At 50.5% G+C, this 12,262-nt stretch overlaps 1 protein-coding gene across 1 annotated transcript; it reads left to right on the top strand.

The window, feature by feature from the left end:
• Window positions 1-2,378: 2,378 nt before the first annotated feature.
• CIMIP1 (ciliary microtubule inner protein 1) lies at window positions 2,379-10,440 on the top strand. Its single transcript, XM_045808465.2, has 4 exons — window positions 2,379-2,446; window positions 4,526-4,607; window positions 6,078-6,179; window positions 10,279-10,440. Exons 1-4 carry the CDS (start codon window positions 2,379-2,381, stop codon window positions 10,438-10,440), a joined length of 414 nt encoding a protein of 137 aa, XP_045664421.2.
• The last annotated feature ends 1,822 nt before the right edge of the window (window positions 10,441-12,262 follow it).

Genomic DNA, 12,262 nt, shown 5'->3' with positions numbered 1-12,262 from the left:
AGGTTAGCCGACTTGCCCAAGGTCAGCCAGATGGGACACAGCAGAGCCAAGGCTGGAGGCCACATCTAGTCCCAAAGCCTGTGCTTTCGACTTCAAGCTGTCCCCATTTCTCATCCTGGCCCATCCCCCGGGTGCCCCCTGCAGGCGTCTCTGGGGAGAGGGGGCGGGACCTGCGGACTCTCACTCACCCTTCCAAGCCCAAGTCGCCCCTCACCTCCTCTGCACCCCCGGCCTCAGCAGGGGCAGCTCCGACACTCCTCATCCTACTGTCACTCCATCTCTCGCTTCAGAACGAGCCACTGTCACCTGGTGGCACCCACATCCGTGGTCCTGCTCGGCTTTTCCACCTCTGTACCCATCCCACTTTCCAGGGACGCCTCCAGCTGCAGGGGCCTCCTTAGCCTTCTCCAGACACCCCAGGCCGCTCCAGCTCAGGACCTGAGCTTCCCTCCTCCTGGAACTTCGCAGGGTCCCTCCTTCATCCAAGCTGTGCTCAAATGACCTGTCCTTGGACAGGTCTTTCCGGACCACCCACTCACACTAGTTTCTTCCATACCTTTCACCTTGAGCCTCCTTCCTGGGGTCACCTGCTTTGTGGCGCTCACCCCTCCCCCGCCTGAGCACCTGTGCGCATTTGGTCACTTGCTTAGTTGTCCGTCTTCCCTCCAGACACGGCGGCCCCTCCCCCAGGGCGGGGGCAGTGACTTAGCCGGTCCTGTTCCTTCCTGGATCCCCAGGCACATCAGAAGTGCTCAGCAAACATTTGTAGAATGAACGAACTCTCAGTGCCCAGCACATATAGACAGTCAGTTAATGAATTTATTCTTAATTAATCATTTTAACAGAATCACCTTGGAAGCTTCCCAAGGGGGAAGCAGGCTTTGGTCCTCCTGCATGAGGGCCCCTCCTCTCCCTGACCATCCACTATTCACATTTCTTTCCAGGTCACCAACCCCCTGTTGTAAGAATGGCAACCTCACAGAAAAGGTCAGAAAGAAAACCCTGGGCCCACCTGGACACCTGTCCACCCTGTGCCAAACTGGCCAGCCCTCCAGCTTCCTTGGCCACGGGCATAGTGTGTTCCACATTCATGAATCAACCCATCCACTCTCCTTCCAGCCCCTGCCTGCCCCCTCACTATTTTGGCTGAGTGGACAAAAGGGACCACCCCAATTCAGGGCCTCTACCCAGCACCTCCAACAGCCAAGAAAAGCATCACATGCCTTGGGTGTGGGGAGCATTGTTATAAGAAAACACAGCCTCTGAACAGCCCCATAAAGGCACAAATCTGTTGACCAGGGAGGAAGGAGGTCAGGGACAGGGAGGTAGGGAGACATGCCAGGGAGAATCATGGATACCCAACTGGAAGATAACACACCCATGCCCTCTCCAAGCAGCCTTGGTAATCATCCGGGAGATGACCCACAGGGCAGAAGCCGCTGCCTCCACTCGCTCAGTCCCAGGACGCCCTGGACACGTGTGGATCTCGTGGCTGCTCAGGCAGAAAAATGTCCCCCTGCCCCGTGCTGTCAGTCCACTCACTGTCGTCTCTTAGACCCATTTGCCAGTTCCAGACCTATGACAATGTGCAATTGTGGAAGCCTTTGGTCAATAAGTCAGTCAACAAACGATTGAGCGCCCCAATTTTGAGGGGTCGGTGTTGATGGGCAGGAAGGCGAGTGTGGCTGTGGGGTCTACGGGCCATCTTATCCATGAGTTTCACTGGGGAATTATTCTCAAGAGTGATTGCTAACTGTATGGTGACTAACATAATGTAATAAAAAAAAACATTTAAAAAATTTTTTTTAATTAAAAAAAAAAAAAACAAAAAGAGTGATTGCCGACAGACATGCACGCATGTGTTCTCCCAAAGCCAGGACAGGAATACTCAAAACAGCACCGCGCTGGCCAAAACTTCGACCCCAAACCGGCGGCAACAGGATGGAATCCTCCTCGCGAGTGTAAACGAACAGTGATTATTTCCTAAACCAGACGGTGGCCGCAGGGGTGTGTTCTCTGAAACAGAAATCATGAAGCTTGGCACACCTCGGATCGGTACACTTGTGTGTGCGTACTTGCCTCACATGTAGGCCTAAATTTTAAAGGGACGGGGGTGTTAGGTATTGAGGTTTCCCAGGGTTTCCTGCACAGGAGGGGACTGCTGCCGCTGGGGCCATGCAGGTGGACAGCAAGGAGGGCGAGGGACTCAGAGGCGGGCAGAGGCGGGCAGCAGGCACAAGGAAGCGGCCCCACCCCGCGCCAGGTGCAGCGCCGCCTCCGCCTCCGCGTCCCACGTTGCTGGGCAACCGGTCTCCCTGGCGACGGGAGACGCTAAGCCCGGAGTTGGTGAGTACCAGCGCCCTGAGACCCGAGCCCCCATGGCGCAGAAACCTCTCAGCACCGCTGCGGCCGAGCGCATGAACCTCGTGGCCCAGGACGAGATCTGGTAATGCCCAGGATCCGGTACCCGGTGGGCTGGGTCGTTCCCACGTGCACACCCCTGGCCGCCTCAGTTTCCCCTCCAAGTCCTGGAGGTGGTCGACCTCTGGGCGTGAGGACCGTGCGCTGGAGGTGGTCGGGGCAATGTTAGGGACATGAGCGCGACCAGAAAGCCTTTCTCCCTCTTCTTCCTGGCACACCGCTAAAGATGAAAGATACTACATCTGGTTTACAACCATCTGCAAAGCTTTTCTTGTTGAGAGCCGACTAACATGTTATTTTTAAGATTTACCGAATATTTTATAAAAAGGAAAACAAAAACCTTAATATTCGTTCAATTTGAATGAAAGATAAATATGCTTTTTACATTCTCTCTTGATTCTCCTGCTTTTTTAAATAGTAAGAAATTTTCACTTAAAAAATCCTTTTTCTGAAAGATTTATGTTGAGCAGACATTTGTAATGGATGTTTTTATTTGACATTCTATTGAATTGCTAAATATACCATCTCTCTGAAGTTTTCACCAACATGGGAGGTTACTAATTTAGATGCAAGTAAGTAAAGTTTAGTAACAATAAAGCATAACTGCTTACCTCTTAAACTTAAGTTATCCTATCTGCCATCTCCCTGATTTTCACCATTTCCTTGTAAAACCAGCGTTAATCTCTCCACGTTTTTCTTTAAACTGGCTTTGTTTCACTCAAATTTATTTTTACAGGAAACTTTATATCACTCTTGTCAATGGAAAGCCAGTATCATTTGGCATAAAATACACAACTATTAATTTTTTAAATCTTTGTCTTTATCCAATTACCTCCTACTTGGATGCCTACAAAATCACCATAGCAGGTATGTTCTGTCTGTTTAAAATGCCCCTTCCTCCCTTCTCCACCAGACAAACTCCTATGCATCCTTCAAGACCCAAATCAGATGGCCCCTCCCATGTGAAGAGAGCTGGTTCAACCATTAGACTGTTTTTCTGTCCGATGTCCAGAGTGGCTATTATGTGACTGGTCCAAATTGGAATGGACTGTAAATGTGAAATACACACCAGATTTCGAGGATTTCATGCCTGCAAAAAGTAATATTAAAAATCAACTTCATCTGCTTACTTTCACTTTTTTTTTTTTTTGTAGTGTGGCTGCTAGAAAACTGTTATGTACATGGCTCATATTTGAGGCTCACATTACATCTCCATTAGACTAGACTCTGCTTTAGATTCTCAGTGCCCAGGGCAAAAACTTGTTCGGGGGCCTCCAAAACTGTTGAGACACTGGAGGATGGGGGTGGGGGGCAGATACTGATTCTAAAATAGGAAAAGAAACTTGAAAATCAAAATGAGTGAATGTTCAATCAGATGTTTGCAAAACGTGACACACCAGCTCTCAACTAGTAGGTCATTATACATAAATGGTACAGAATGGGGAGTAAAAGCAGGGCCAGGATTAGGGCCAGGCAAATGGGGCCGGGCAAATAGGCCCCACTTAAGGAGGCAATATTTAAGGAGGGCTCATTCTCAAGGTCCACTCTTGACCTGGGAGGGAGCACCGCAGAAGCCTCACTCACCACACAAAAATGAGAAGTCCGTTCCCTAGATGGCCCCTTAGGCAGAGCTGGCCTCCAGTCGCGTCTTCTCCCCAGTGTGCCAGCCGATCAGGACCTCTGGTTCTTTCCACACCTGTCTCCTTCGTGGCCCCCAGAGACAGGGGCTCGTGCTCCTTCTGGCACCCAACTCCCTTACCAGCACAGAGTCATCATTCAGTCAGTGTGTTTTAAAAAATGTAAAATTTTCCCCAGTGGACCCTTTTAGGGTTTGCTACTTTAACCTTTTTCTTTTTTTTATTTTAAAGATTTTATTTATTTATTTGACAGAGAGAGACAGCCAGCGAGAGAGGGAACACAAGCAGGGAGAGTGGGAGAGGAAGAAGCAGGCTTCCTAGAGGAGAAGCCTGATGTGGGGCTCGATCCCAGAACACCGGGATCACACCCTGAGCCAAAGGCAGACGCTTAACGACTGCACCACCCAGGCGCCCCTGCTTTAACTTTTTTCAAGTACCATCCAGCACTTAGGAACTTTCTTTTTCAGGAAATACCGCCTGAAGGCCGAAACTGAAGCACGGCAAAACTGGGCCCAGAACTGGGGATTTTTAACAACCCCTGTCGAGGAGGTAAATATAAACTTGATGAGCCCAGAGGTTATAGGATTGATCATTTCAAGGGATAAACGCGCAGGAGGCGTATACTTCGCAAGAATAAAGTTAGCGTTGCGTACAAAGACCACTAACTCTGAAACCTACAGGTTCCTTCCTTTCACAAATTTCTTGGGCACCTACTACGTGCCAGGCATCCTCCAGATGCTTCATCTGAACCAGCTCATCTAATCCATGCAAGGACCTTGCGGAGAGGATGGTGCTGTTTTATGCCCGTTTTGTAAATTAGGAAATTGAGCTCAGAGAATTGCAAAGTCATCCAGCTAACAAAGGCAGGGACCAAGGGGAGAAGCTGGTCTGTCTGATTCCAGGGCCACTTGGCCTCAGACTGCCCATCTGTTAAAGGGCTGAGAGTTCTCATCTGCCTCCCTGGGCGACGGTGAAGTCCAGATGGGAGGAGAAGTAGAAGCCAGGTGGGTACATGAGGGATTACCGGGAAAATATTCTCTGTATTTTCCTAAGCCAGCTAGGCAACAAGAGCGGGGAAAAGGGCCAGGTGTAATTAACAGGGAGTGGTAGGGATGTCAGCAGAGACCCCCGGGCCCATGCAAGGGGAGCCCCCAGCAGCCCAGCTGAGGGCCGAGCTTGCAGAGAGGATAACTCCATATTCCCATTGTTCAAGAGAGTCCAGAAATCCACATGTTTAAATGAAATCTGGATCTAGAATAGTGGCTCAGGTGTATAAAACCCCACGCAGATACCAAATGCCTGTGTGGGCTACAGTGGCATGGCGGCCACCAGACTACAACCCTTCAAACCACCTCCAGGACATGACGCCCGGAAGCCACATTGCTTTGGAGGGATGCAGAACCACATAAGAATCACATAATTCAAAACGTTCATGATTCAAGGCAGCGTAACCCCCTTTGTAATTCACCCCATCCCACTAGCTTTGAAATTATGCCATTCTTAATGAGTTTTTTTAATACTTACAGAGTTATACAACTTGAAATGTTATGCATAAAATGAGTCCTTATTAATATAAAATGCATAAAAAGAGTCTATATTAATATTCCTTATATGTAATTAAATTGGGATTTCAAAGAGCTCAAAATTGCTTTAAAAATTAAAAGTGGGGGGTGGGGGCTCTCCTCTAATATTTTAAAGATTGGCCCTGAAACCTTGTTGGCAATTTTTTATTTGAGTCTGTAACCTGTGAAGTTTTCTCAAATTATGACTCAGGAGTATAAATTAGCAGGTTGCCAAAGGTGGTAGGGGACACGGTGGTCGATTTCTGTATCTGGAGGCTGAGCGGCCCTACGAGCCAGTCCCCACTCGGCCCCTTTCTGTGTGATGGCGCCAAGCTACCAGACGTTTCTCAGTGCGGCTTCGGTCACCTGCAAAATGCCACTTTCTGGGGGGACGATGCAGAGAAGGCTCCCACTAACCTCAGTCTGACGCTTCCCGTCTCTGGGGATTATGTTGCAGCTGCTGAAGGGTGAAGAAGAACCCCCCACCCCAAAGCCCAAAATCGAGCTTCCCGAGCGGTTCCGCATCCGGCCCGTGACCCCAGTGGAGAAATACATCCAGGTTCGCAAAGTCGTTTTGAATAGTTATTTTCCTAAGTGAGAAATAAGCGTGTTCGCTCCAGGGGCACAAAGCCAACCCCCAAAGGTAAGAACACGGTGGCAGACGGCAGGTGGGCGGCCAGTTCCCACGCCCTTTCCGGGCCCACAGGTGGGGAGCATACCAGGTTACTGGTCTCGAACACGCAGGAGCCACTGCGTCCAGCCAGCTCTGCAGAAGTAGATGGAACCCAGGAGAATGACGGGGTTGGGCCAGTCATTCAGCAGACATTCACAGGGACTGGGCCGTAAAGCCGGGCGGGTAAAGGCCCAGGCTCTGGAGTCAGACCGCTGAGACCCAAATTCTGCTCAGCTGCTCACCTTCTGTGTGCTCTTACACGTGACTCGATTGCCCCACGTCTCCTTTTCCCCTGTACCGGGGGGTTCATGAAAGAACCTACTTCAGCGAGTGGCGCCAGGGTTCCGTGGGATAATGCCTGTGAAGGATCTGGAACCTTACCTGGCACTTGTAGAGAGCACTAGGGACGGCTAGATGTTAGTAGCATCAGGTGCTCGGTTGGGTAAACAGTGGCAAACAAGAAGTCAACAAGTCTGGGTTGGGGGCAGGGAGGTGGGGGGAGGTCATCATGATACAAGAAATTCAACGAAATTGGTTTTTTTTTTTTTAAGATTTTACTTATTTATTTTAGAAAGAGAGCACGTTCGTGTGCATGAGAGAGAGAGCATAAGTGGGGGAATCAGAGGAAGAGGGAGAAGCAGACTCCTTGCTGAGAAGGGAACCCGATGCGGGGCTCAATCTCAGGACCCTGAGATCATGACCTGAGCCCAAGGCAGATGCTTCACCGACTGAGCCACCCAGGTGCCCCCCAACAAAATTGTTATTTGCTATGCTGGATGCCATGGAGGCAAGAGACAGGTGAGGTTTTGGAGGGTAACAGGGTATGGGGTGGTGCCCATTGAGCTGAGGACTGAACGATGATAAGGATCCAGCCCTGGAAAGGCTTTGCAACCAACGAGAAAAGCATGTACAAAGGCCCTGAGGCAGAACAATCTTGGTATATTTAGGAGCAGCAAGGGATGCCGTGAGGCTGGAGGTCAGTGAGCTGGGGGTGGGTCAGAGGGGGAGGGAAGTGAGGTGGATGGAGGAGTGGGCAGGGCCAGATCCCACCGGACTTCAGGGGCCACAAGAAGGAGTGGAGCCCAGTCTGCAATGGGAAGCAGGGCTCTGGCATGGTGAGGTCTGCCTTTTTGAAAGATCCCTGTGGCTGCTGAGTGAGCGACAGGCAATCCCAGTGGGAAGAAGTCTTAGATGGCCTTCGCACCTAGACCAGTCAGCCGTGGACACGGGTCAGATGCCTCTAGAAACTGCTGAACTAGGTGCATCCCCGGGCCTCCCTTCATGGGCCCATCATTTTGGTCCTGGATTCTGCCCTCTGCCAGGCTATGGACAAAGCAGTTCTGTGTCCGAATGGGAAGATGGGAGGAAAACTGACACAGTAGGCGGCCAGGGGTGGGGGGAGTTAGGCTCTATGAATGTTCTTTTCCTGATGTGCTCAGGGTCAGACGGAGCGGCTGGCACAGGTGAGTGGTCAGTGGCGAGTGGTCAGTGGGTACGCGTCTGACGGCTGAATGAATGGATACACTCCGCTGAGATATGTTGAGAGTGTTTTCCCCCTGATTACCCAGCAATACAGATTCACTGATATTTTAGACTTGTAAATTAAATTAATAAATTAAATTAGTAAGTTAAAATATCCAGATATACCCTGACCCGTGGTTAGCATTTGGGGGAGCTCCTTTCGGATGTTTCACTATGCCTCCATCTACCACCCAAAAAAATGCTAGCTCTTACTGTGTCTTGGTTGCTCGCCATACTAAGTACTTTGCCTGGTCATCTTATTTTCACCACAACCCTAGAAGGTAGATATAATCACCGCCAAACCCATTCTGTCCCTGGGGAAACTGAAGCAGAGGGCCTGGGGGACAAGGACTTCCATCCAGGTGACAAAAGCACTTGGCCCATTTCCTTCCTTTTTTTTTTTTTTAAAGATTTTATTTATTTATTCGACAGAGATAGAGACAGCCAGCGAGAGAGGGAACACAAGCAGGGGGAGTGGGAGAGGAAGAAGCAGGCTCATAGCGGAGGAGCCTGATGTGGGGCTCGATCCCATAACGCCGGGATCACGCCCTGAGCCGAATGCAGGCGCTTAACCGCTGTGCCACCCAGGCGCCCCAGCCCATTTCCTTCTGAACGTCCTTCCTTGCTGAAGAAACGGTCCCCTTCTTCCTCCTTCCCATTCCTTCCTTGGGGGACTAGAGCCTTTTAAAATCTTTTTATTTTTTTATTTTTTTATTTTTTTTTAAGATTTTATTTATTTATTTGACAGAGAGAGAGACAGCCAGCGAGAGAGGGAACACAAGCAGGGGGAGTGGGAGAGGAAGAAGCAGGCTCCTAGTGGAGGAGCCTGATGTGGGGCTCAAACCCAGAACACTGGGATCACGCCCTGAGCCGAAGGCAGATGCTTAACCACTGCGCTACCCAGGCGCCCCTAAAATCTTTTTATTTTTAACAGGTGTCCTATAGCCCAAAAGGCATGCTCTGAAAAGCCTCCTTCCCTCCCCTGACTCAGTTTCCCAGGCAGCCTTCCAGAGCCCGGAGATGCACATGCAAGCACGTTGTGTGGATCTTCAGCCTTTTTGTTCTTGTTGCACTAATTATACCATATTTTATGGATCTCAGGCACCTTTTTCCTCTTAGCAGTTTACGTTCAACCTGTCCCGTCTCAGAACAGACAGACCTGCCTCGCCATGTTAGAGTGCTGGGTAGTATTCCACCGTATTACATCGTGCGCCCCCGAGCGAGTCCCCCGCGGGTGGCCTGCGGGCTGGTCCGCTGATTTGCTCTTACCCCAGGGCTGCAGGGACCCCCACCCAACACTGGTGCACATGCGCACAGAGAGGAGGGTGTCTTAGGCCCAGTGCCTAGGAGCACATTTCCGGTCAAAGGATGTTTGCATTTTCATTTTGGGTAGATAATTGCTCGAGTGGCCCTTCACAGACGATGAACCAACCTGTTCTCCCACGACGCCCTTGTTAACCGCGGTGCTCATCTCTCTGCCACCCTGGTCCTGGAAGGTGGCATCCCAGGGTGGATTTCGACCGCATCTCCCTTACACGTTGGAGGGAGACTTGAAAGCTAGTCCGTGTGTCCCAAGGGCCCGTCCGTCATCCGTTGATGACCTTCCCTGAATGCGGCCTCTCAGGAGATTAATTTTCACACTTCATCGAGAACATGTGTCGGGGGGCTTTGTGGGCCAGTGGCAGCCAGCCCTCCAGGACCACCCCCCACCAGCACCACCTCGGACGCAGGTCCCTTGAGCTGAGCCCCAAGCATTTGAAACCACTCTGTCTCCGTTCTCCTGCTAGAACGAATATTCCTCATGTTGTCTTCATTCGAATCACCCTGTATCAACAGAACAGAGTATCATTTCAAATGGAAGGGGAGAGACAGCCTGAACATTTGCCCTCATTTTCCAAATATTTCAAGTCTGTCCAAGGAATTGACAAATGAAACTGTTTTTTTCATCTCAGACAGAACCTCATTTCCCTTTGGTTTTTAATTAAATTCCTTTGCTTTTCATTCCCGTGGTCCCTACAGTTTGGGGCGTGCATGGGTGTGTATGCACACATATCATAAAGCGTTCTCATCAAAACCAGCAGATTTATAAGCGCCAGGATACCATCTGACAATATTGTTATATATTTTATAAAGGACGGTGTGAGCTGCAGTGTTTGACATTTCTACACCTTACTTTTTTTCCCCTCTTTGCTCTTTTGTCAAATGAAAATTATTTTACTGCAGGTCGTGAATTAACGTGTTAAGTATGACCAGATAAAGAAACACGTTTGTGACTTTGGCGGGGAGAAGTGAGTTTCGGGGTCCAGCTCATTGGAGTGTGCATACTTGGGTGGACCTCGCTTAGGGATATTTTCTTTCCTGCCTTTTCCCCATCAGGCCTCCCACGACGATCCTGAGGCCTCCGTGGACAAGCCTCATGTCACTGTGGCCCCAGGTGGGTAAACCCCGCACCTTTCCATTCCAGGTCCTTCCATCCCCCCCAGTCCCGAAGACTACCCAGGGCTTCATCGGCTGGAGATCCGGGATGCCGGACCTGAACAAGTGTCTGGAGCACGATTATGAGATCAGAAGCTGCAAGGGGGCATATGCCAAAGAGCTAGGCTGGCCGAAGCAAGGCGTCCACTGAGTCCAGACAGACTGCAGGCTCCGGGCAAGAGCGGCTCGACCACCAGGCACCCAGCGTCCAAGCCCAGGAAGGGGGGTGCTCCCCGGGGTCCCTCTGCAGTTGGAGTTCCCCTCCCCATTTGCTCAGCAGATGTTGCAAAGAACATGAACTAACCCTCTGACTTTCTCAATTCATCAGCCCTCCCTTCCAGAACATTCTCATAACACACTCATTCTTGGCTAATGCAATGAATAAGGCAAAATGGATGTTTTGATTTTTTTTTTTTGATACTTTGGGAATTCTAAGTATGGCTTTTTAAAAAACAACATGATTTAATTTTAAAAACAAGTTTGTCTAGGTCCTTTAATACTGCTTTTGATCCTATACCTCTCACCACCTGTTTATGATGAGATTGTTGACCACGGGTCTCTGCACCCAGACACTCCTGGGCCTGCTTTTCAGGAGGAACAGAGCACTTCGAGGATACCTCGATTCTCCTTTCCCAGGATATTTGCAATAAGTCAACAGCTTTAAAGGCAGAAATGAGGCCAAGATTTGCCACTGAATATGGATTTCCAGGAGAGGACGGGTCTCCCTGGCTCTGTTAAAACCTCCCCCCCCTTACCTAGCAGGCCTGAGGGGCTGGACCCTTCCTGGGCGTCGAGCATTGTCATGGAAGCACAGATGGCCACCGAGCTGGCCAGCCAGGCCATTTTCCATCCGCCGTAGACATTTGACATTAACCCTGAGGCTTTGTTCCAGGTGCTACAAGTGAGGGATGGACATGGGGGTGGAAAGTGGAGCATCCACTGGTGAGAGAGTGCCAGGAGGAAAAGCCCACAGGCCCACAGGCCCCTGAGCCAGACCCCAAGGAGCAAGAAAGCAGAGGGTTTGTAAGCAGCCTGGGGAAGCTGGTTTGTGTAGGTTTCTGAGAAGCAGAGCTCGATGCCTTCTTCCGGCCTGGAGTGGGTGCGGGCTGGGTTCCTCCCTGTGTTTGCTTGGCTGGGGCCCAGGGGCACCTCCATATGGTGCAAGCCACCCACAAAGCCCATCCACCCAAACTTTTCCTGTTCCCCTTCTTATCCAGGTATGGATGGATGTGCTGTGCCAATCCAAGAATCCCTCACCTAGAAGCTTCCCCTGACCCCGAGCACTGGCCTGTCTAGCAGGCTTCTAAATGGATTCCATGATGTTGAGGGCACCAGATAGCAGAGGGACAGAAATCCTACTGAACCTGGGCTATCCCCTGCAAGGGGGACTCAGAGCCTCTAAATCCTAGAAGCCCCCAGCAGAAGAGCTTCTCGTGTTCAGAAACGTTGTTCTCTATACAGTCTGCAGAATGTGATTTGAGTGAGCAGGCTTCTTCCATGGTGCTGGCTTCAAAGCCAGCTACTCGGGTACTAAGAACGGAGCCACATTGCAAAACTCACCCCAGGCCACCTAGTTGGCTCTGTGTTCTCCCACAGCCCTCCTCCAACCCAGGCTTCCCCTGGAAGAGCCGGAACACAGGAGAAGCAGCCCCTGCAGGAAGCCTTGTTATTCCCTTTGAGTGGGGAGCCCACACTAAGCACCCTTCACAGGGACCACCACAGCCACCAAGAAATCCCACGGTCATCATGGCTCACATCCCACCTGCCACCCACAGACCACACATTTGAAGGAGAAATGTCACAGCTCTTTAGGTTTTGAGAAAAAGAGAAGCAAGGTATTATGGGTTGAACTGTGCCCCCTGCAAAATAAAGATATGTCAAAGTCCTAACCTCCCGTACCTGTGAATGTGGCCTGAAATAGAAAACAGGGTTATTGCAGATGTAATTAGTTGAACTGAGATGCGGTCGTCTGG

The sequence above is a fragment of the Ursus americanus genome, chromosome 22, assembly GCF_024610735.1.
Source record: "Ursus americanus isolate L20-20 chromosome 22, mUrsAme1.1.p, whole genome shotgun sequence".
NCBI classification, from domain to species: domain Eukaryota; kingdom Metazoa; phylum Chordata; class Mammalia; order Carnivora; family Ursidae; genus Ursus; species Ursus americanus.
The sequence above is the reverse complement of the archived record's forward strand: the minus strand, read 5'-3'. Positions and strand labels throughout refer to the sequence as shown.